This window comes from Vanessa atalanta, chromosome 7, assembly GCF_905147765.1.
Source record: "Vanessa atalanta chromosome 7, ilVanAtal1.2, whole genome shotgun sequence".
NCBI lineage: Eukaryota > Metazoa > Arthropoda > Insecta > Lepidoptera > Nymphalidae > Vanessa > Vanessa atalanta.
This window is the reverse complement of record NC_061877.1, coordinates 8,597,309-8,622,568: the sequence shown is the minus strand read 5'-3', so window position 1 is coordinate 8,622,568 and position 25,260 is coordinate 8,597,309. Positions and strand designations below refer to the sequence as shown.

The 25,260-nt window shown below is 33.4% G+C and overlaps 2 protein-coding genes across 2 annotated transcripts; both read right to left on the bottom strand.

Annotated features, from left to right (window-relative positions):
• LOC125065441 (pyruvate kinase-like) lies at positions 1 to 11,238 on the bottom strand. The gene is made up of 12 exons (XM_047673021.1): positions 11,200 to 11,238; positions 9,935 to 10,067; positions 8,197 to 8,420; positions 7,330 to 7,659; positions 6,914 to 7,060; positions 5,808 to 5,909; positions 5,494 to 5,739; positions 4,974 to 5,196; positions 4,516 to 4,691; positions 4,209 to 4,309; positions 357 to 547; positions 1 to 191 (listed from the first exon to the last, which is right to left on the bottom strand). Exons 1-12 carry the CDS (start codon positions 11,236 to 11,238, stop codon positions 1 to 3), a joined length of 2,103 nt encoding a protein of 700 aa, XP_047528977.1.
• Positions 11,239 to 21,044: 9,806 nt separating this feature from the next.
• LOC125065440 (pyruvate kinase-like) lies at positions 21,045 to 24,441 on the bottom strand. The gene is made up of 9 exons (XM_047673020.1): positions 24,327 to 24,441; positions 23,862 to 24,088; positions 23,344 to 23,673; positions 22,887 to 23,036; positions 22,433 to 22,543; positions 22,073 to 22,315; positions 21,782 to 22,004; positions 21,325 to 21,514; positions 21,045 to 21,105 (listed from the first exon to the last, which is right to left on the bottom strand). The coding sequence occupies exons 1-9, from the start codon at positions 24,439 to 24,441 to the stop codon at positions 21,054 to 21,056; spliced, it is 1,641 nt and encodes a 546-aa protein (XP_047528976.1). The 3' UTR covers positions 21,045 to 21,053.
• Between the last annotated feature and the right edge of the window lie 819 nt (positions 24,442 to 25,260).

The window sequence follows — 25,260 nt, the reverse complement described above, 5'->3', positions numbered from 1 at the left end:
CTACGGGTTAGGTTGAGGTAGAGAGGTCTGGTTGTGATGCCAACCAGACTTTGTCTGATGTCTACACGCCGGCGGTTCAGGAAAGAAGGTCGCTTTGAAATGCAATGGGTTAACAGTGTAATTCAGCAGCTCCCTGGGTGACAAAGCAGCTCTATTTAGGAAGACCCTGCTTTCCTCAATCGAGAAGGGGACTTGAAAAGGTGTCCTAAAAAAGGTTTAACCCAACATATTCGAGGACGGTAACCGCAGCTCTCCCTGTATCATTAATAACGTGGTCGAAAGTACAATAATAATAGTTCGAAGCATAACATGCACAAACCACTAAATATGACTTTTGCAGCGTGGAATGTTCGCACTCTCCTGGATTGTGAAATCAACCTGGCTCCTCCTCGTAAAACCGCCGTCGTATCCCGAGAACTCCGACGCTATGGCATGAATATCGCGGCTCTCAGTGAGACGCACCTGGCTGATGAGGGGTAGAGGGTAGAACGTGGAGGAGGTTATACTTTCTTGTAGCCTTCCTACAAGACTCCTGGGCCTGGGCGAACTGGTGTTGGTTTCGCAATAAAAAACTGCATTGCATCTAAATTGGAGGAGTATCCTTTACACATTTCGGCCCGAGTCATAACGCTGCGCTTAAATCTGCACAAGGACAATTGCCTGAACGTCATGAGTATTATGCGCCAAAAATGTATAAGGATGATGACATCAAGGCCAGGTTTTACGAAGAAGTTACGCAAGTCTCTCAAATTATTAGTCTTCCTACCAGAGAGCAGATTTTATTAATGGGTGACTTTAACGCAAGAGTCGGGCGTGACTTTGAAGCAGGGTATTGGGAAGGCATGGTGTTGGAAATATGAATATCCTTATGTGCTGGCCATCACCAACACCATGTTAAAACTTCCGGCAAAATATCAGACCACTTGGATGCATCCAAGATCAAAACATTGAAACAAAAAAAACATTGGCACCAAAAAGACTACGTAATTGTCCAACAAAGAGATATTTACCTCTTGGTAAATATATCTTTGCATTTCACACGAGTTATGCGCGATGCTGATGCAGTCTGCTCCTCACCGACCTCTCACCGACTGGTCGTCACTGAACTGAAACTTCGACTGCATAATCCTAGCAGAGCCCAAGGAGCAAAGACTAAGCGTCTGGACATTGCTAAATTACAATGTCTAGATATCTCGCGTATATCTATGCTCAGGAAGCATTCATAAGTGGTAGTGCCACGTTGCATACCTACGGGTTGCAGCCGAATGAGCCGGCACGCCCGGGGCAGTACCACTCTCTCAAGTTGAGCGCATCCACATTCTACAGATTCTGTGCCGCAGCAGATCCCATCCGCAGAGATCACAATTCTTGGCGGCTTTAATGGCCCAGCATGCCGAATGGCTTGGTTCACGCACTATCGATCATGGGGGTGGGTCTGTTCTCTACTTCGCCTTAGCTTACGATTTGACATAACTAGTCATCTCGCTAACGCGAATACCGGTCGTGGAGGATCATACACCTCCCATGGTCCTTCTGCATCCGGGCTCGTCGGGCCACTGTCTCGTCCGGATTACAGTAGTAGATTGGGATGGGATGCGGTCCTTCTTTGCATCTCACCCATGGGGCAGGTTTGTTTCTCGCCGGATGATCCGAGCGTTGTTGCTGACTCTGTCGCCGATGTGGTGCTTCAGGGTATGGAACTATTCATTCCGTATTCTGCGGTCCCCATCGATGGCAAGTCCCAGCCCTAGTTTGGTCGTTTCTGTAAAACGGGAACGGGAAAGGGGGAACGCTACCAAGACTGGACTAACGCATCGGAGTCTCGTGATGTAAATACCAGCGCATTCAGAAAGGAATATAACCCAGCCACTAGGTCTTTCAAAAACGTGATCGCTAAGGCGAAGACGGACTACATGGCAGAATGGCGAGAGACTAGTGCGCCTCCCTTCAGAAAGGCGTGCTTTCTGGTCTCTCCCTAACGGAATTTCTATTAGCCCCCTTGTCCATCACTGTACAGGGACAGTGAGTCTTTGGCCCATACCGTGAAGGAGAAAGCTGATCTTTTAGACTCTCTCTTCGCGTTGAACTCGACTCCGGATGACCGAGGAAAGCCACCACCAACAATCTCGTGGTGTGATAACACGATGCTGGACGTTACATTACAGCAAAGTGCAGTTCGTTAAGCACTTTTATCCTTTGATATTGATAAGTCGAGTGGACCTGATTTCGGGTCAGACAACAGGTCATACAACAGAAATTCTTAATTGTCGGATCCCAGTCGCTTTGGCCGAATACGGTTGGGATAGGATAGATTATAATATATTATTTAGGAAATATATTTCTTAAGTAAACAACTTTAAATAGTCGAGTTGAAAATATATTATCTGGTAAATACATTTCCCATTGTTATTACTTACGATATTGACGTTGCTTTGTTTGATGAAATCATTTGGTTCTTTTGTTCATTATTTAAATAAGAATTAATTATGAGGGTTGGATTAATATACATTACTTTATAATATAAACGGTATTAATGAACGTAATTTTTTTATCCTATTCATATATACAAAGTTAAAGAAAAATAAGAGTATCAGAAAAGATTATAACACAAATAAAAAAAGAAACTGAGTTTTTTTACTTTAACTTCTTCAGAATTTACGTAAATAGGTCAGAGGAAAAGCGAAGTTAAAATTGCCCCGAATCACGAAGTAAATTGATTAGCCCTTTGAAAGCGAGGCGTCGATGTGGACGACGCATTAATTGGGATGGGGACGGTTCTGATCGATCAAATTTTGCATTCGCTTAGCCAGGACCTAATTGATAATCTTGCCTTGATGATAAGTATAACTTATTGGTACTAAAAATAACAGAGAAAATTAAATTAAAATAAAATTTTGATTTTGATCGTATCCCTTTCTATTAAGTGAAAACATAAAAAAAAAACATTTGATTTAGTTTTATATATGAGTAAGTTATGTTGAGGTTATTTGCATAATCGGTTGAAACATTGACTTAATTATTGTCCCTAAATGAATGAAATTTAAGAAATAGGAAATTTCAACTCAGAAATTTGTAAAAAGAAGAACGTTTGTAAAAAGTTTAGTTTATATATTAAGATATTTTTCATGTTATATTTTGTGTGGCAGCCCTAGCCATCGGTCTGTCGACTCCAGCTCAGTAATCGGTGTAGGTAATTGCATCCGTTCTAGGCGATCTGTTCACTGCTGTACCTGGGCTGCACCTTTGTCATCCGAATGTAGCTTTATAGCGCGGACCGTTATTGCTTGGTAAATTTTCTTTTCAACATGCTGTAAAGTGTCAGCAAATATTTCACATTGAACTCTTGGAGACAAAAAGAGTTTCAAAAATGTGAACGTGTAGTTTACGAATTGATTGAATGCTTTTTTTATAAGTCATATAAGATGAATTGTGCTAAGTCTGTTTTGTAGTTAAATTAAAAAATATATATATGCTCCAATATATTTATAATATAAAATATATAAATGTGTGCTATATTTGTTTGAAGAACTAAATTAAAGTTATTGAATTTTATCAATATCATATCTATTTTTATATTTGTTTATTATTATAATAATTTAATGTTTTGTATAAAAAACATAATAATAAAACGAAAATAATATCGTACGATACGTTATTATTTTCTTCTAATATGCACGTATATATTTCCATAATACGAGTATGAGAAGTTTAATAAAAATTCTCCTTGAAAAATTTTGACGTAGCATGTAAAACATGAGCCAAGAGAATTTTCAAGCAAAGCCTTAAATCGTCTATCGTATGGAGCCGCAATGACGACGGCGATACCTTTTGGCGCGAACCGGCGTCTCTTATATACCTACCGCCCAATATTGGCCGACTGACATACAGATATCAAGAATGTATTCGGTCTTATAAACTTAATTACAAAAATACGCTATAAGCAAAACCAAGTTTTCATCAAAAGCTAATTTATAAAAAAAAATCAAAAATGTTTCATGAAATATTCGATTACATTAAGTGGTTGTTACTATATAATAGAATGTATAAAAAAATAACATTAGAATAATTTGTTCTCATAAGTAAAATATCACAAAAATAGTGAAATATTACTAAAGATGTTTATGCTCTGAAATTTCGAAAGACCTCGACGGCGGTATGTATTTACTCTTTAGTGTGAAGGCGAGGTTACATAAATTCAATTTGAGCACCTCAGAGAGCTCTGCAAATTGCCTCGTCGACCAGCAAGCAGAGTTAACCCTTTGATGTCGATCACCGCCATTCCATCACCCAAACGTTTCGTGAGGTCATTCTAAATCATGAATTTTTATTCCACTCGTAAAGCGGAATGTATAAATATATTTTAATTAACTTAAGATAGGATGTATCTACGATACCATGTAATGTAATGATTTATAATTTAAATAATTATTTAAAACGATGTTTCAAGTTGTTTAATAAACATATAATAATAGTTAGGAAATATAATATTTAAAAACGTATAACTTATTGGTTTGCCATATCTGCAGTTGCATAAATAATTCTCATAGTGTTTGTAGAGCCGGAACCTTGTTTCCAACCAGAAACCAACACTATAGGATCACCTATTCTAATAAATCCTTGTCCCATTGCCCATTTCGTGCAGAAGTTTACGCGGCTGTCAAGATCTTGCTGCCAGTCTGTAGATGGATCAGCTGAATATTTAAAAAAAAGGTGTACAATGATTAGTAACATCTTTTAATAATTAAATAGGCTAACTTGCTTTTTCAATTGGGTATACCATCGCCCGTATATAAAGCAAGATGAAAGAACAATTTATTTTATATATTGTATCTATTTATGAATTGTAAATAAATTATTGTGAAATAAGTGAATTAGGAAAAAATATAAGTTGTTATACGGTACGTATACAAACCAATTTATACGGTACGTATACAAACCATATTTGGACTGAGAAATAATTAATGATAAGATACCTTCGTAAACAAGCGGTATAATTCCTCTCCACATATGTAGCTGCCTAGCGATTGCTGCGTATCTGGTGACAGCTATGATCGGACAGCGCGGTCTGTACTTCGCTACGACTTGAGCTGATTTTCCCGACGAGGTAACGACGACAATTGCAGCTGCCAAGGATCTTTGTGCAGCCATCACCGCGGACAATGCGGCGCCCGTTGTTTGATCACAGGGAAGAGGAGTCTATATATTAACATTATTTAAATTATTTTAACATTTTTTTTAATATTATAAGAAATTTTTTGAATAAATGCGTGTATAGTATAGTATCAACAATATAAGTATCAACAATACGTGCTGTTGTATTTTATTATTAGAAATACTCCGTTTAGGCAAGATAAATTATTTACGGGCTTTTTCATTACTGTTTGGAATTCTTGGGAGATCAGATATGTCTTGATATGTATAGAATATTTATATATATATAAAATAAAATGCTTAAAAATATATATAAAATATATATAAAATATATTTAAAAACCTTTTCAATAAAATCTTCGAAAATTTGCTTGGTCCATATGCATGCTTCTGCTTCCTTACATATTGTAGCCATACATGCCACGGTGGCTGCCGGATACTGTCCGACTGCGGTTTCCGCTGAAAGTACCAGGGCATCAGCGCCGTCTAGGATACAATTTGCTATGTCAAGCAATTCCGATCTGAGAGGTGTTTCGTTATAACGCATACTACTTAAAAGGTGTGCACTTACACAAACTGGGATGTTTACCTAGAAACATTTACAAGATCAGTATATAATAATATACATAAAACATAATATTTAGTAAAATAGGTTACTTTATTTGCTCGTGCAATCATATTTTTTTGCGCTATTACTAATTTTTTAGGCGTAATGTCCGAGCCCAATTCTTGTCTTGTAATCATAATGCCATTAGCAATCTGAAATGTTTGAAGTTACGTAAAGAATTTTGCATATTAGGTGTATTTAGAATAGCTGATAATTTAATTACCACAATAACATAATTTTAATGTCTAAAAATAAGCATTTCTTGACGGCCCATATTCAACAACTTAGGGTAGACTATACGAATAAGAAACCATGTAGATTAGAATGGCTGCACAAATATTTGTCATGAGAATAAAACCTGTCACTGTAAATAGCCGTGATGTAATCCTAAATATTATTATATCTATCACATTACTGAGATGTGATTTCAGGTGGCGTAGAATAAACTTTTCTTTTTGATGGTAGAACTTTATAGCCCATTGCTTGACACGACCATTATAAATTCGACTATCTAACAATACTTTGAATATAGAATGCGTTGCTGTGACTCATGTTAAAAGGTTATTGAGCCAGTGTTATTAAAAGTACATTAGTTTCCATGATTGGCGGCGGGTCTATGGGCGATCTGCCATCAGGTGGCAAGCTTGCTTGTCTGCTTCCTTGCATTAATGTACGATTGTATGAATTATTCTAGCATATATTCAGGTTTTAGTTATAAGTATTCAATAAAAGTTCGTCATGGTTTGTGATTTGAGGAGAGTGGAATAGGGTTTGAATAAGAATGGCAAGAAATTAATCCACCAAACATGTTCCCCAGGACCGACTTCAGAACGGCGATTAGTCTTAAAAAAAAATGCTATATATTGATATAAAATTAAAATTGGAATTTTACATGAAATGTCGCACAACACCTCCAATAAATGAGATAAGAACAGTCGAATGATGACTATTTGTAACAGATAGAATTTTAATTTACGTAAAATTGCCTTTCCCGTGTCTACATTGATCTTTATATAAATGATAAATATACTTTGTTAAACTAATAACATATACATGTAATAATACTTCTAAGTGCAGAATATATCCCGTAATGTAATCATATCTTAATAATACGTCAGAAGTTTGTTCTACTCGCATAATGCAATGTAGCACTTACTGATAGAATGTCATCGAAGTTGCGAAAACCTTCGATAGTTTGGATGTTGGCGACAATAGCTATTTTCTTTCCTTTCTCGCCCATTAAGTGCCTGAGCTCAGTAATAGCATTAGCCGAGTTTACGAAAGACGCGATAAGAATGTCCAACTGAAAAGACCTGACACTTTATTACATTAACTAATTTTTGTTGGTGTGTTACTTTGTATACAAAAATGGAAAATACTTTAAATGGGTGTTTAAAAGGATGTTATGAGTTATTTTTTTGTATTAAGAGTTTTCAATTCTACCAAGAAAGACGGCAATCAAACCCTAACACATTATTTTATATTATTTTGAATACCGAACAAGCAATATATTATTAAGATCTATTTATTATACAAGTATTTCCGTTTTAAACTAAAGAAGTGATTACTTACTTGATTGCGTACTGCCATTTCAATATAAATTTTATCAGTTTCAGTATAATTTGGCATATCGAATGTTACATTGGGTACGAAGACATCTTTGTATGACCCAAGGAAACCACCTCTTTCGATTTTACAAGTTAAAGTTGTTGAGGATATCATTTCAACTTTGAGCTGTATAGTCTCATTGTCTAATAAAACGTAATTGCCTTTGCTCATCTGCTCGGCAAAGTGCATGAAGTCAACATAGACGGTGTAAGTTGAACACCTGTCTTTATAGGTTTCGTCTGTTGTTAACCGGACTACTTCTCCTGCGATAAGTTCCACGCTATCGCCGTAAGACTGTGAATAAAATGGAAACACATGCATTTGTTTGATAAAACCTGTACAAACTTATAAATGTTGTCTCTTAACGCAATAGGAATTCGAAACTATAATGAGATTCTGTTTATTCAGTTTACCCCAGATTCGAAATTCGAATTTGCGTGAATCCAGGTTTGCGTTTTGTTAATGCATGAACTTTAATAATGTTCTATTGCTTTATTTATTTTTATTTAAATAAATTTCATAAGGTCTTAAGATTTACGATGCTAATACTATGTAATATAGGAAATATAGGAGCGATTATGTCAGTCATAAGGGATGGGTATAACATCAACAAAAAGTATAGTTGCTAGGCGGAGAATACACACACACACACAACCAATAGATATGTGCACATGTTAAGTAGTAATTATAATATATAAAGAATATTCTTTCAAAGAACAACCTTAAAAATTAAATTTATTTTTCAATGCAAGATTCAATAATTATAGTTTTTGGGTGTTTTGTTTAAAGTAAGTACCAAAAAGTAATTAAAACAAATAATTAGAAACACACATCCGAAATATAACCAGTCCTTATCTTTCGGCCCGGCAGTCGGGCAGCAATGGCTAAGGGAAAAACTTTTTCCATCTTTATACTGTAGTTTTTTGCGGTCTGTCGGATCGTTTTAATAGTGTCCATATGTTCGTCTTTGGTTCCAAAAGATAAATTCAGTAGAGCAATATTCATGCCAGCTGACATCATTTTCTCCAAAACTTCGACATCAGTGGTCGATTTACCTTTAATACAAAGTAAAAATAATTATTGAGATAGATAAATAGTTATATAGTGTAGTAAACAATTCTCACTGCTAGGCTGAGACTTCCCTTTGGGGAAAGGTTTGGATATTATTTTACCACGATGTCAAGTGTATACATAATTGTATTACTAAAGTAATACTAAATAAACGAAACTACGTACTTAGATTAAATTTAATCAAATCTGTTTAAACACAAATAACAATTACTGGTCAACAGGTTGTTCACTAATTTTCATTGTTTAAATTCAATAAAATTGTTGTTATTTTATTATTCTACGAACTATTGTATGCGTAGAATTTTCACACGGAAATATAATTTCTCTTTTATAAAACACAATGGTTCCGAATTATATGAACCTACACGGAAATACGTAACTAATAGCAACTGTACCAAAATTTGATATTTCACATAAATGTTTTATATTAATTTTATTTACGAGTACAGATTAATAATTTAATTCTCTCTAGTACCTTCGTTCTTTTATTCTGGTTAGCTTTATTTACGTATTGATGTATCATCATGTAATATATTTATATAGTTAATATCTATATTATACAGAAACAAGCAGCTTATTTGTTGTATACTATTTATGTATTCAACATGTTTCTGTTTCTGTCTATATCTCCGCTTCCTTCTTCTAAACCACTGAATGGTTTTAATACGGTTTTCACTAATAGAATAAGCGTTACATGGAAAAGGTTACTTGCGTGGTAGAGTTTTGTGCAGAATTTACTATAAATCCTTGCGATCATTGCGATTCCTAAATGATAATACATGAAGACTCTCGTTGTTTCGCACTATTGATTTTAATAAATTATAAGGAACAATAGCTCCGAAAAGTCAAAACGCGAGGCGTACATTTTGCATTGATAAGTGATAATATTATTTAAAAATAATAATTACGGTTACTTTCATTTATTTGTTACAAAATCATTGTCATAATATATTCAGTGGCGTTTTATTTTGTGTTTAAGAGTAATTTGAGACATATTATATTATATTTGAATTAACACATGAATTAGAACCGAGATGACCGAGTGACTACAAAGCGTGCATCTTAACTGATGGTGCGCGTTCAAACTTAGCCAAAAATCACTGAAATGTCATGTGCTTAGTTTGTGTTTATAATTCATTTAGTGCTTCGCGGTAAAGGAAAACATCGCGAGAAATCCTGCATGTGTCTAATTTCAACGAAATTTTGCCACATGTGTATGCACCACGCCACATTGGAGCAGCGTGGTGGAATAAGTTCCCAAACTTCTCCTCAAAGGGAGAGGAGGCCTTAGCTTAGTAGTAAGAAATTAACAGGCTGTGACATTAACATTATATACTAAGATTGAGATGTATAAGAGAACGCAGATAATCTCTAAATACTTGCCATGAAGTGTAACCCGAGTTGTTCCCTTGCGACGCGGGAACCGATGACTAGTTATGTATAAACATATTATCGTATAATACACTCGTAGCATACAAATACTGAGAAAGTTAGTTACCCATCGTTGCTATAATTCCAGTTAGTCTCTGACAACCAGCTGGTGACTTGATGTCTAGATTTAATATGTGATCTAAAGGTGTATGAGCGTGCGCAGCTGGCAGCTGCTGTCCCGGTAGGTCCATGGCATCATACTAAGAAATATGAAGTTAACTAGTTAAAGTCAAAAGATACTTAATATGCCTAGTGAATTTATACGGTTGGTATTTACAGTTATAATAATGGTTTATCTTCCTATAAAATATTTTTTAGAGGTACTACTTATAATCAGATTGTTGAACAAGTTTGTCTTCTTAAGAAAAAGAAAAATGAGAGGTGTCTTGAGATACCCGGCTTTGCTTGCTTTGCTTTCACTATATGATTTAATAAAACACCAAAAAATAAGTTGAAATAATATTATATAAAACCGAATATGATAGAAAGATACAGAGAGAATGAGAACGGCAGTTTCCCTTTCGGTCACCTAGAAAGAACTATTTATATGTATACCTTAAGTTGCGTAAAAGAACTTCGTTCGAATAATAAATATTGCAATTCTACCACATATCGTATCCACTAAAACGCATTAAAGCAGCAGATAGAACCTTTTCTTCAGGAGTGAAGGCTTTTGCTTAGTTGTGGCAGATTTTCAGGATGTTGCTGTATATTTAACTTGTAAGATATATTACATTTAAACACAAACACAACGACATTTAGTGCAGGCTGGGTGTGTCTTGTTAGTATCCCGCCAACTTTGCTAGCACGTCGTGTCGTTGCTTCTAGTTATCAAACTGTTGTTAATGTTCCATTAGCTTCTGTTTAGAGAGTTTATTTATCATTGAATCTATTCATGTAATGAAATAGTAAGTATAGTCTCATTTTGAAGATAGTTTTAATTTGTTAAATAGCTTAATGAGCTTTAACAGTGATCTGATGTATGGACGGATTAAGAGATTATTTAATTGGACATTATGGACGAGTAAATACTCGTTTTATAAATATAAAATATGATATTTTTTTTGTATATACACGGGCGTTTAATAATATTTCCATAGATCTGATTATTTTTTATTTTTTTTACATTTATCATAATACAATACTATCTAAAACTAAATGAAGGTTCTCGATGTAAAGATTGACTACACATAAATAAAAAAAAATAGACAATATGTAGTAAAATGTATATAAATTATATTTAACTCGTGTTTCAGTTTATTTTTACAAATATGTAGGTTAATATTTATTTGAAACAATTTATGATGGTATTGTAATTGACTAAAAATTTACCTCATCAAGTTTTTGATCATCTTCGGTTGGCCACACCATTTTATTTGATAGCTTTTATTAAAATAAATTACTTATAATAAAGTGATAAATTATAAAAATAAAGAAATTCAATAACTCAGACGTCATTAGCTGCCGTCAAAAGCATAAAGAGTATATTGACTGATAACGTAAGAGGTATAATATTCTTTTTAATCTTTATGATACATTGCATTTTCTCTTACAACCTTTATTTTTGTAATTTAATTTTAAATAATGCCGGTCTCTATTTTGTAAAATCTTTAATAATATTATCTGAATATAGTATTTTTTTTTTGACGTCCGGGGCTTATAAGATAGGACGTGACCCTGGTGTCGTGAATGCGTGAGGTGGGGACCTCACGTTTCCTATTTCAGACGGTCCTGAGGAGGACGGAATCCGGGGTGGCTTCATGCTACCGTACTGTTATATCGGCCCTCTTCATTCAGTTTTTAAAAAAAAAGAAATGAAATAGAATTAAACATTTATTTAATTTTTATTGGATATAGAATTAAAATAAGATATAGAATTAAAATAAGAAATAGAATGATCTTTAGGCAGCCGTCACGGATGTAAGTTGAAAGAGAACTGAACTGATGCTGAGCCCTACTACTGTCTCTCGTGCCTATACTGCTGACATTGCAGCTCTAACCCAGTGGCTCAGCGTTACCACTTACTAAGTAGGGGTATAACACCTCCCCCCTTAGAGATTAAACTTCTAGGTTTTCTAAAGAAGTTTAAGGGAAACTAAGATGTAGAAGAATGTAATAGATATAAAGATTTAATTTCCAGATTAGTGACAGATCTTAGACTTTACATCGTAATTTAGCAGGAGGAATTTCCTCAATTGCTGTGTATGTCTGTTGGTTTTCCTCAGAACATTGAATTTCTATAGAAGTAGTATTACAGCGAATTGGACTGCCGCCAGATTTATAAATTTTAGTATAAAACTTAAACATAATAAAACTAATCATAATTAAAATTAGGAAAACAACAAGAATAGAATAATGTGCCCCGTATTTTATTATATGAGGTTGGTTTATAATGTTGTTAAGATTGTTTATATGCGATTTAATAATATCGTTATAATTAAAATTCATATTTTCTTGATCAAGACTTTGTAACTTAATAGGAGGCGCATTACTAACAGTTTCTTTAAATTTACTTAAATTACAACATAAATCATCAATAAGATTAAAATTAGTGAAACTAGATAAAGGTGAACTTATATTAAATACATTGTTATTGGTATAAAGTTTAGTATTCTTACAATAGGCTTTACAATGATTAGGAAGTTTTACTATTCCAGTACCAACTATTTTTATTTCTGCTAATTGAGATTTAGCGCAGTCTATTGATAATTTCGTTGGTATAGATTGTACAAAAATCCATCGATTGTTATTAAGAGTCTTCCAAATATCAAGATTACCGTATAGAAATTCCGTTTTACACTCTTTTGGAAGTTGTGTCAAAACTTTGGATAATAGTTCACTTTCACAGGATGGATTGGCACTTGACGAGAAAACATTCATTATACTGCATATATAGTTCTGAACACTGACTGTTTTACAAATTTCCAGAGATTGGAAACTGCTGTAATATAGTTTGTCTTTAGTAACAGCGGTGTACTTGTAATCCGGTATGGTCATGCTGAATGAGTCTGGCTTTTTTAAATTATGAGGAATCGGTAAAGGAATATTATGATACAAATAAAATTCTTGAGAGGAAACAAGTGGTATTTGTAGAACAAAAATTATTTTATGATTTAGATAATAACAAACTAACTTAGATATACTTAAAATAGTGTAAATCGAACTTATGTCTAAATTTACTGCTAATTCATGCCCATTCGGCAAGTGTCTGTAGCTATCGATAAGTTCTTGATACAATTGTTTAGGTGTTATTATAGAAGGGTGAAGTAAATTTGTATTGCAAAAGAGAATAGAATTAGTAATGTCTTCTATCTGAAAGGATAAATTAAGCAGTGAAGTTTCTAAATTATTTAAGATGGAGTTTATTTGAGAAATCATTATTAATTTATTGGATGTAACAGAGACATTTTTTATTTGAATAGATAACTTTTCAATAGCTTCAGTTAAACTATCTTCATTAAATTTTAATTTATGAAGGGAGTTATTATAAGAAGAAATGGTCGATGTTGTAACCAATATATTTTCTTTAATTAATGAAGCTAGTTGTTTATAATTATTTTGTACAGTATTAATAGCATTATCATATTTAATTGCATCATCCTCATCTAAAGTACCAAAAATTTGTTTGAAAACCGTGCCAACACCGCCAATCCATGCTCCTCGCCTAATTCGATTATCAAGTAAATGAGAAATGGATGAATATTGTTTGTCAAGATCTTGATATCGTGCTGTCAAAGGTTCAAGCATATTATGACATTCTGAATTATCTATTGCATCTGTTTGCTTACAAAGATATCTGACGGTACCTAAAGCTGAATTAATATTTTCGATATGGGATTTCATATGCGAGATACTTATTGGCATTAGAACGTTAAAATGACCGTTAATAATTTTTAATTTGCCCATGAAATCAAAATAGATACCGGAGCTTGATGAGATTGATTGAACTAGGCTAGGATTTTGAGTTGCGGAGATCTCGAAACAGTTTGAAATGATGTAACTGTAATGGAATAAAGCATAGATAATAGAATTAAGTAATAATAATAAACCTTACCAGTAGAACTAAAGTAGAATTCAAATAATGATAAGCTTTCTTCTAGGATCAATATTGGCGTTCTTTATTTTATAGAAGTAATATGATGTTATAAGTTCGAGTAACTACTAGATGTTTCTGCTAATTTGACTTCATCGAAATGGTGCTTTACGTGGCGTCGATTTATTAATAGGGAAAGAGTGTTGTTGCCGTGTACCTTTATCACTTTATATGGGCCTTTCCATAAAGGTGAGAGGGCTTTACGAAGACGAAGATGGTTTTTTAAGTAAACTAAATCACCAACTTTATAATGTTTCTTTGCAGATTTATGATCGTAGTGAGTTTTAGAAGCTTCTTTCGATTTATTAATGTATTCAAGGGCTTTATTTCGGGAAAATTTAAGCCTATGCTGAAGCATCTTCACATAGTCAGGGTAAGTAACGTAAAGGTCTTCATTATAAATAGAATCAGGGATATATGCCTTATGACCAAATAAAAGTTCATAGGGTGTATAGTGTGTTGTACAGTGTACAGCAGTATTGTAAGCTAACATGGCTGTAAAGACATAACGAGGCCAGTTATCTTGATTTTCGTTAACATACGACTTTAAGTATTCTTTAAGAGTAGAATGACTTCTTTCCAAAGCTCCTTGTGTTTGAGGATGGTAAGGAGTTGACCATAATTGTTTAATTTTTAAAAATGTGCAAGTCTTCTGAAAGAGTTCAGCGGTAAAATTTGTACCTTGATCAGTCAAAATCATTTTTGGTATACCAAACATTGCTATAAAATGGAGAAGACAATCAGATGTCTCTTCAGCAGAAACGCTACGCAAAGGGTAAGCTGTGGAGAATTTAGTAAGGTCATCTTGGAGTGTCATAATATATTTGAGTTTTGCAGTTCCCGATTCAGGTAGGGGACCAACAATGTCTAATGCTACACGCTGAAATGGACTGTTGGATGTAGTAGTAATCTGCATTGGTGCTCTATTTGTTTTCCTGAGAGCTTTATTTTCTTGACACAGTAAACATTTTTTTACATAATTTTCTACATCTTGTCGCATACCTTTCCAATAATATCTCTCTTGAATTCTTTTCAGCATTCTAACAGAACCTAAATGACCGGCGATAGGTAAATCATGATTTTCATGTAATATTTTTTTTATTTCACTAGGGGTTGGGTATAGTACATTGTTATGATATATGTTGATTATTATATTACTTTCATGGAAAATATAGGTAAGAATGTTATATATTTTAATAAATGACTTATTTTCAAACGGATTTTTAAAATCTGTAATCGCTATCTCATTACCATTCGAATACCTTTGTGATAAATGATCTTTTATTATTTTCATTGTTTTAAAGATCTCTGGATAAGTGCAATCGTCAAAATGATGGACCTTCGTATAAGTAAAGTAAACGTCTTTTCCGTTATATTTGATTTCTTCGAATAAGTGCAACTGTTTTTCACTATACATGATTTCTTTCGGATCTTCAAGATTACTTACAATATCTTGCACATAAATATTAGACTCATCTAAGTCTATTGACGTCGGTACAATAATGATGTTACAATGTGTATTCAGTAGAGATTGATTATGTTCTATTATTTTTGTATCGTATTGATTCGTCTTATTAGTAAATTCTTTGATGAACTTTGTATAATCGTTATTGTGAATTATAGTATTCTTTGAATTGTCAGATGTAGAAGCAAGATTCGATATATTTTCCTTTGTTGAGATAGGTTGATTGAGCTTTTTAGAAATTGGAACTTGAAACGGCGATTCAGGGGCTGTGTTGGAATCAGTGATGTTTTCTTGTCTAAGGTCTTTTGTTTCAATATTATTCGAATTGGGATTCGGAGTGAAAGAGGTGGCTTGTGTGTTAATGACGTTATCTAGCATCGAAGGGTTGTTTTCGGAACAAGGAATGAATAAGGGATCTGATTGAGAAGTTAATTCAGGAGATGGAATATCTAAGTCACAAAAATCAAAATTGAGATCTTCGGTTTGTGGGCTTAAGTTTATAGGGCCAAAATCTGTTATAGAATCACTGGAGTTTGAGTATTCGTTAGTATTAAGGTTTGCTGCATTATCAGGACGTATTGGATTGACTAAAAATTGTTTACTGGGATTCTCACGAGGAATTGAAGATGGAAGGTTTTCAGGGTATATTGGGTTTACAGGATAGCGAGATAGTGCATCAGCGACAGAATTCATTTTTCCCTTGCGGTAAACTATATCATAATCAAATTCTTCTAACTTAAGTCTCCATCTTTGGAGCTTACTGCTTGGATCTTTGTGATTAAATAGCCACTTTAAGGGTCGGTGATCAGTTATTATTTGAAATTTTCTCCCGTACAAATATGGACGAAAGGTTTTACAGCCAAAGAGTATAGATAATAACTCCTTCTCTGTTGTACTATAATTACACTCACTTTTATTCAAGGTTCGTGAAGCAAATGCAATGGGTTTATCTTTACCGATTGGGCCCTGAGATAGAACTGCTCCAATAGAGTAGTTGGATGCATCACATGTTAAAACAAATGGTTTTGTGAAGTCTGGATAACAGAGTATAGGAGCAGTGGTTAATTTATGTTTTAGCGAGTCGAATGCAAGTCTTTGTGGATTTTCCCATTCAAAACTAGTATTTTTTCGAAGTAAAAACGTTAATGGTTTAGCTATTTTGGAAAAATCAGGAATGAATCGGCGATAGTATGAGACGAGACCTAAAAAGGATTTAATATCTTTAGGAGATTTTGGTGTTGGAAAATACATGACAGCCTTAATTTTTTCCGGGTTAGGTTTCACTCCTTCTTCAGTTATCACATGACCTAGATATCCTACTTCCCTTCTTAGAAACTCACATTTATCCGGTTGGAGTTTAAGGTTAAATTGCCGTAATTTTTTAAACACTAATCTAAGGTTTTCTATTTGAGATTTTAAGTCGTAAGAATAAATAACTATGTCATCTAAGTATACAAAGCATCTTATTCCTTGAAGTCCAGAGAGAGCGGTATTCATTAGACGCTGAAATGTGGCTGGTGCGTTTTTTAATCCAAATGGCATACGGGTAAATTGGTAGTGTCCTTGGGGAATGTTAAAAGCTGTTTTAGCTGCGTCCGCTGGATTCAATGGAATTTGGTGAAAACCGGATGCAAGATCTAAAGTTGAAAAATATTTACTATGCCCAAGTTGATCTAGGATTTCGTTTATTTGAGGAATAGGATATGTATCTCCAATCGTTATATCGTTTAGTTTCCTGTAATCTACGACTACGCGCCATTTTTGCTGGCCAGACGCGTCCATTTTTTTTGGAACTACCCAAATGGGTGAAGACCAAGGGGAAGTTGAGGGTTCTATTATACCTTGCTTTAACATTAATTCGGTTTGCTTCCTTACTTCCTCTTTATGTATCTCTGGGAATCGATACGATTTGACATGTATTGGAATATCAGAATTCGTTTTTATTTCGTGTTCTATTGCGGTAGTACAAGTTAATATTTCACCAGATAGATAAAATATATCGGAATATTCTGAGCATAGGTCATAGAGTGCGTTAATTTCCTCGTCGTTGAGGTGAGATACCCTAAGCTGATCTAAAACCGATTGAGTTCGCGTATATGCATTAGTGACTTTAGCAGAACTAGTAGAAGTAACATGGTAAGAAGGGAAATGAGGAAGTGATTTAGGTTTAGCGGTGATTAAAAGATCAAGATTAGAATTAAGTGTAACTGATGAATCAGAGGTATTGATAATTGATACATTCACTCTTTTATTATATTTTACTCTAGCGATGCAGTTCGCAACTAATAAAGTCTCGGACACTTTCTGATCTAAAATAAAACCTTCTCCAATTTCAGGATTCTTTACGGAACATTCAATTACCATCTCTGTTCTAGGAGGAATAATATAAATTGGTTCACGAAACAGAAGTTTAATATCTATATTATTAATTTTTAGTATATCTTTGTTGTAGTCTATTGTACAACCGAAGCTGTTTAACATGTCGGAACCAATTATTCCATCGTAAGGTAAATTAATTTCTTTAATTACGTGAAATTTATGTGTTACGTATTTATTTGATGATTTTGAAATATGTAATTTGAGATTAAAGTATCCTATGGTTTGGGTACACTCCTCTGCGGGGTCTATTCCTTTTAGATTTATAACATCGCATGTCAGTTTTGGAAGGTTTTGAATGCTACTATCTTTAACTAAGCTTATTGACGATCCAGAGTCTATTAACAGAGATAAAGGAATTTTAGATATGGAGGTAAGGATTTGGATATGTGGTAGTAAAATTTTTGTAGGATCAGAAGTAATTTCAAAAATCTCGAAATTTGATCGCTTGCGTTCCGTAGTAGTGTCGGGTTGATTAAGTTCGCTAGGTTTGGTAGATTCAAGGGATTCAGAGGATTCAAGAAATTCAAATGATTTACGAGATGCAGAGGATATACGAGATTCAGGGGATTTAATAGGTTCAGCGGTTTTATCAGATTCAGCGGGTTCAATAGATTCAGTGGTTTTACTAGATTCGGCGGGTTTAATAGGTTCAGCGGTTTTATCAGATTCAGCGGGTTCAATAGATTCAGAGGTTTTACTAGATTCAGCGGCTTTAATAGATTCAGAGGTTTTACGAGATTCAGCGAGTTTAATAGATTCAGCGGTTTTATTAGATTCAGCGGGTTTAATAGATTCAGCGGTTTTATTAGATTCAGCGGGTTTAATAATTTCAGTGGATATAGAAAATACAGAGGGTCTGGTATGATTTGCTAAACTATTGGTGTCGGTTTGCTCTATATGGCGTCTCACACGACACCGACGCGAGACATTTAATAGTTTTTTGAATAGTTATTTATATTGTCAATTTCATCGTGGCTTTCGTCTGAGACCTCATGGGTGAAGTTGACTCGATGTTGTGGCTTAGACATTGAAGCTTGATTGTAAAATCTATTATTATATTCTCGTTTTTTACAGTTATCAATAGAATGTCCGATATTTTTGCAGTATCTGCAAGTCAGTTGGTTTTTAATAGGAATGGGCAAATCCCGTTTCATAAAATTCGGTGGATTCTGGGGATACTGCTTGTTATATTGGGGACTTTGGAAGGTTTGTCTGGGGCCAAAGCTATTACGAATCGGTCTGTTTATTGGTCGTGGAGCTGATTTATATAAGGTTTGTTGAATTCGCTCTTCCGATATAGCGATATTCGTTGCCTCGTTTAATGTTCTAGGTACCCTACATCTGGTTATATTTGAAATTTTAGGATGGAGGCCCATTAAGAAGTGATGAAGGGCCAATTCTTCCATGGCCGCAGTTCGGCCTGCTAATTCCTTGGCCTTGGAGGTAGTAAGGGAAATTTCGGTTAAAAGTTGCGAAAGACATGTTTCTATCCTAAGGGAAAATTGAGATACTGTTTCGTTTATGCCTTGTTTGCAATCTTGAAGCTCCATTAATAAGTGAGAGGAATGTTTTCTCTCGCTGAACTGGTTTTTTAGAAAATCTTTTAATTGATCCCATGATATGAACTCCTTTATCGAGCAAGCAAGTTCAGCTTTCCCGCTGAGTTGGCATAAAATATACTTGAAAACTATAGGCTTCTGTACGTCAGTCGCGAGATCGTATGCATTATTGCAGTTAATTATGAAAGAATTTAGGGTTTCCCTAGATCCGTCATAGGGCTTGATGAATTTAAGTAAAATATTTAAATCTAGTTCAGGCGTTGTGATTGTTTTTTTGCCTTTCTGTTTTTTATTGTCATTGCTTACGGAGTGCAGTGGTCTATCATCTTCAGACTCTGAGGGTAATTCAAGCTGGCTCGGAACCTGAAGAGCCTCACCTCTATTGATTTTTGGCACTTTAGATTCCATTATTTAATAATTGATACCAATCAAGACAAATTACTAAATTAAAATGACAAACAGAAACACTTATTTTATGAACGTTTAAACTAATTACAATTTTATAATTCAATATAGATTTATATTCAATAGATTACTCAGTAATTATTATAGTAATTTGATAAGCCAGACTCACAGAATGTACATCACGGTGGTCTTGATAGAAAACATATCAGGTGTAGAAATGAATTCCTGCTTCAACGATGCGATTATGTTTCTTGCTAACAAGAATAACATATATTTTGTTTCTAACTTTATCACTGAATATTTTGCACATGTATAACTTGATGTTATATTGAAAAAGTGCGTTTATAAATTTGGTAATCACTTGAGTTTTTTCACTTTGTAGGTTTATCTTTGTAATATTGTTTACGGAACAGTTTTTTCAGAAACAGAGATTTTTCTTTTTGATTTTATTAACTCACTTTCACACACTTTCACACACTTTTACGATTGAGGACGTACCGGGGATCCACTAATTTTAAAGATCCCTTTACGCTGCCACCAAATGTTATATCGGCCCTCTTCATTCAGTTTTTAAAAAAAAAGAAATGAAATAGAATTAAACATTTATTTAATTTTTATTGGATATAGAATTAAAATAAGATATAGAATTAAAATAAGAAATAGAATGATCTTTAGGCAGCCGTCACGGATGTAAGTTGAAAGAGAACTGAACTGATGCTGAGCCCTACTACTGTCTCTCGTGCCTATACTGCTGACATTGCAGCTCTAACCCAGTGGCTCAGCGTTACCACTTACTAAGTAGGGGTATAACAGTACGCACGAACGAAGAGTGCCAGAGGGCGAGATCACCGTCGCCCCCCGAGGAGAGCTTCGTCGAGCCACGAGCGGAGCACTGCACGGGAGGGGATGCGTGGATGCGTTATATTCTGATCTCCAATCGCAGTGGTTTTAGTGGGTAGGAATCCCACATAAGCCGGTTTCCCTACCCAGGGATCCTGGTACCTTGCCGAAGGTTTCCATTGCGTGAAAAAAAAGAAGTATTATTTTTATAAAACCAAGATATTAAGTTTTTCTATATACTTTCTCTTTGAAGTATAACTTTTCTTTGTGTAAAATTTTAAAAAGAAACATTTATGATGCAAAGTTTCACTTCTGTTACATGTACCGAGTTTTGCACGCAAATATTATTTTATTCTAATATCTCTTAACTGCTTGTAAATACCCAAGCATAGGAACATGAAACAAACATTTTAATATTGTATGTTATAATATTTTATTTAGATATTTATTCTAAATACAATTCAGAGTGGAAAGGATTTTCATCACCATCGGGACATCTGAAAAGAAAAATGTTCAGAATTATCTTAAAAAAGAGCGATATTAACTTATATCAAATTAAATAAATTGAAGATTTTGCGACACAACACGTTATGGTTATATCACAAGTCCTTGACGTTATAAAGTATATTAATTATTATACATTCTTATTAATAATTCAGATAAAATAATAATTAAGTGTTACTAAACAATTATTTTATTTTAATACAAATACTTACTCTACTGTAGGTTTGTTGGTAATGCTGACTTTCCAAATTCTGACGGAATCACAAAAGGAGCTGAACTCGGATCCTCGTTGAAGGGTTATGTATGTATCCCCATACAAAAGCCATCTTCTCTTGACTGCGTATTCCACGCCTGAGAAGATACGCGCTGATATATTCTTGTCCCAATTGTTATGTTGTTCCCCTATGTTATAATATAAAAAGGAACATTAAAATTTTAAAACGATTATACATACATTTAACAAGTTACTGTGAAGCATTAATAGAGATAATTTTTATAATTAATAAACTGACATAAGTCAGGCCGAAGTTCTGTGTGTTTTTTATTGAAATTAAAATCATTCTTAGAAATATTTTTCTTACTCACATAATTTCACTTGAATATTTTCAATGAAATTCAAATTAACTTATCTGCACTACTGTAACTTATAAAAAAATATTCATATCCAACCATTGTACATAAGTGGCATTATGCTTCTGTAGATTCGAAGATATCGCATCACGCGTACGTCAGTATTAATCGTGATTATCAGACAGGACGGCCTCAGCCAATGCAAGAATCTGATCGTTTTGCCGCTAACCGTCGGTATTATAATCACCCGTGCGTTTGTCTGATTAGCAATAGTAACACAAGATATAGCAGCGGCCTCCGCAGCGTTGACTGGCATTTTAATCTGTACAGAATATATTATTATAATATAAATTAATGTAAATAATTGATTATTATTGGTTTTATAATTACCTCATTGATTATTCTAGAGAAGTTTGTCTTGCTTAATGTCAATGGTTCAATAGTATAGCACAGCTCGTTCATCCCTTTTAAAACTTCTACTATGAGATCTGTATCGTAACAATCTTTTAACACGAAGCCGCTGACTCCCTCCAACACAGCGTTCGTCACATCTGATATTTCACAGTCGATGAAATTACCAGTTTTTAGAGCATTATCAAAGACACCGCCAGATACATACAATGGCTTGCCTGCCTACAACATAATATTATTTAATATTTTTTTTAAATATACTTTATTCATTATTATAATCAAAAAAAACCTTAATTGGATAGATGAATAGATTAGAAAGAGTTGTTTTTATAACCTTACCTGTAAACATTTGCCTACAATACTTTTTTGTATTTGAGTCATTCGGTATTGTTTTGATACATCTATTTCAAAAGGTAAATATTCTCTAGATAATATCAACCCATCTGTTTCCTAAGATATAATATATTAATTATTCAATTACATGTATTCAAATGTAGAAGTTTAAAAAGAAAAGCGAAATGATAGAAGTAAGTTCGTGAATAATTTTATAAGAGCTGAATTTCTGGAAACAGGATCACGATAACACTAATTTATATAAAGAAAATGTATCAACGTTAGTTTTTCTATAATCTATAGTAAACAGTTTAGTTTAAATATTTATCACTTGTGGGACTACACAGACAATCAGATTGTAAATGATCGTTTTTATATAATTTATTGGATTTCCCGGATAAAGTATTTTTCATGTTATTTATTTTGTATGACAATCGTTTCTTTTTTAATTTATAAGCACCTTTATTATATCATCAATATTTTCAAGGCCTTCTTCAGTACATATGCCGCATAATAAAAATGGCCTTTTTATTTTCATTGACTTAACAAATTGTTTTATTCTTATAATTGTATTTGGATGACGAACGTAGTTTATTATTATAGTATCAATCTGTAAATAAAGAAAATGTATTAATTCTAATTTCATAATATAAATTATTTCTTTACATATTTATATTATGTAATATAAATATATATATATATTACATAGCCGGAACAAACAGACAGACAGATAAAAATGGAAGCATTTAGTAAAAAGCGGTTATTTTAATATTACAAACAGACACTCCAATTTTATTATATGTATAAATAAGAAAGTAACACCTCAACGTGTGCTCTAATTTGTGTCAAGTAACCTTTGTATTCTTAAACATATTAATAATTTTACAAAAACAGTTATAAAAAATGCTCTTTCTTACTTGATATTCTAAAGCAAATTTAATTATTTCTATATCTTTCTTTGTTATCAGTGGTCTTGAATGTTTTATGTTCCTAGTGCACACGCTACAAAGGCTTGTCAGTTTGCCGCCTTTCGAGACAACGCATTTAATTGACTTGTCATCCATTACACCAGTGCATTTTAAAACAATTTCATCAGCTGCTAACGATATTTCCGTTCCGGCCTTCACATCGACCACCAAAAAAGGATTATCGACAAAAATCCTCTCAGCATTGCATTTGTTAAAGTACGAAACGTTTTGTGTCAAAATAATTTCAGAGTTTTTCTGCAGTGAAATGAATTCACTTTCCTGGAAAGTTTTAATCATTTTAAATTAAAAAAAATATTATTTCTATTGACGTAAGTCATTGTCTATTTAAAATTTAACTTGTGTGTCTGTTGATTGATACAAGTATTTATTATTCTTCGTAGTAAAATATTTTATTTCAAATACGTAGTTACATGAAGTGTGTAGAATGTGTTTAAAAATATACTTGCAGATTCCAATAAGCCCGTTTTCACTATACAAGTCTTCAACTCTATACAAGTAGCTATTGGCCAGTCTGTAACATTATATTTTTTGCAACACTCTCTTGCTGCTTTGTCGATTTTTCCCAGTAGCCTTATTTTATCTCCCATAGTACTGCTTGACATTTTAAATTTGGCTATATTCATGCCAGCTTCTAGCATCTTCTGTACATCGACTGTCGTGATTTGTGAATCAGCTGTGAGTAAAACAAGGTCAAAGCATTTGATTCGATTTTTAATAAAAATATTAGTTTGCTTTGCTGGATTATTTGCCTATACTTTATAGTCTTGGAGTTTTGCTCCAATAGGCTGCTTCAGTGCAGATAAGCATTTGGCAGAATTTTGCCCAACACATCTAGGTTACGTTATCGCCCTTGTTGATGAGTATTTTAGTTTTTTAACACTAAATTAGCAACAAATAATAATATGGTATACCTAACGTTACGATTACAGGACATCGCCGAAACCTAAAAGGCGCCTGGTTTAAAATTTTAGGATCACTAATATTGACATTGTCATAAAATATTTTTTCAGGTTTCTTAGTCCACATAGTATAGTTCCTATTATTTTTATTCCTTATTTATTGAGTTTTTATCGAAAACGGCTTTAGTAATCACAAATTAAATATAAATAGTTTCTCTTGACAAAAAATCTTTATAAAATATTTCAAGCATTCTATACGTGTCATTATGTCATAAACAACATTTGTGCTTTTGATATTCGCCAAAGAGTTCAATTAAAAACTATCATAAAAATGTATCTTCTTTTTGGATAATACATTTAACTTTAAAACTTAATCAATTCAATTTCTTTGTAGGAAGGACTTTATTTTCTTTAAATATTATGTTTTGTGACTTATGAGTAATAAAATCATTTAAGCAAGATTTATTATTATTAGCTATTAATTTAATATGAGTAGACCAATTGCCATATAAACTAAGTGATGGTAAGTGGTCACCGCTCATAGGAATGCACACTAAAATAAATACTAAAAATTAATATAACAAATTGTCAATACGCTTCCATCTTAAACTTACTTGGATTTCAATTCAGGGTTTAAGACCTTCAAACCTGAACATAACAAAACTAACTTCCCGCTTGATAGTAGAATATGTGATGAGTTGGTGTTACCTACCACGATAGGCATGAAAAAAGCCCTACCAAGTGATACATATGCTAAATTTATAAAAAAATATCTTCTGAATTTTCATTGTAGTAGATATTACAAAAAGCTATGAATTTCCTTAAAATTAACTAGTATATTAGATAATCAAATGTTTTAAATCCGAATTTAATTAAAAGCTATTTTAATACGTTGGTGTAATATTATTTCATCCATCTTTTGTTACGAAGTCACTAGAAATATATA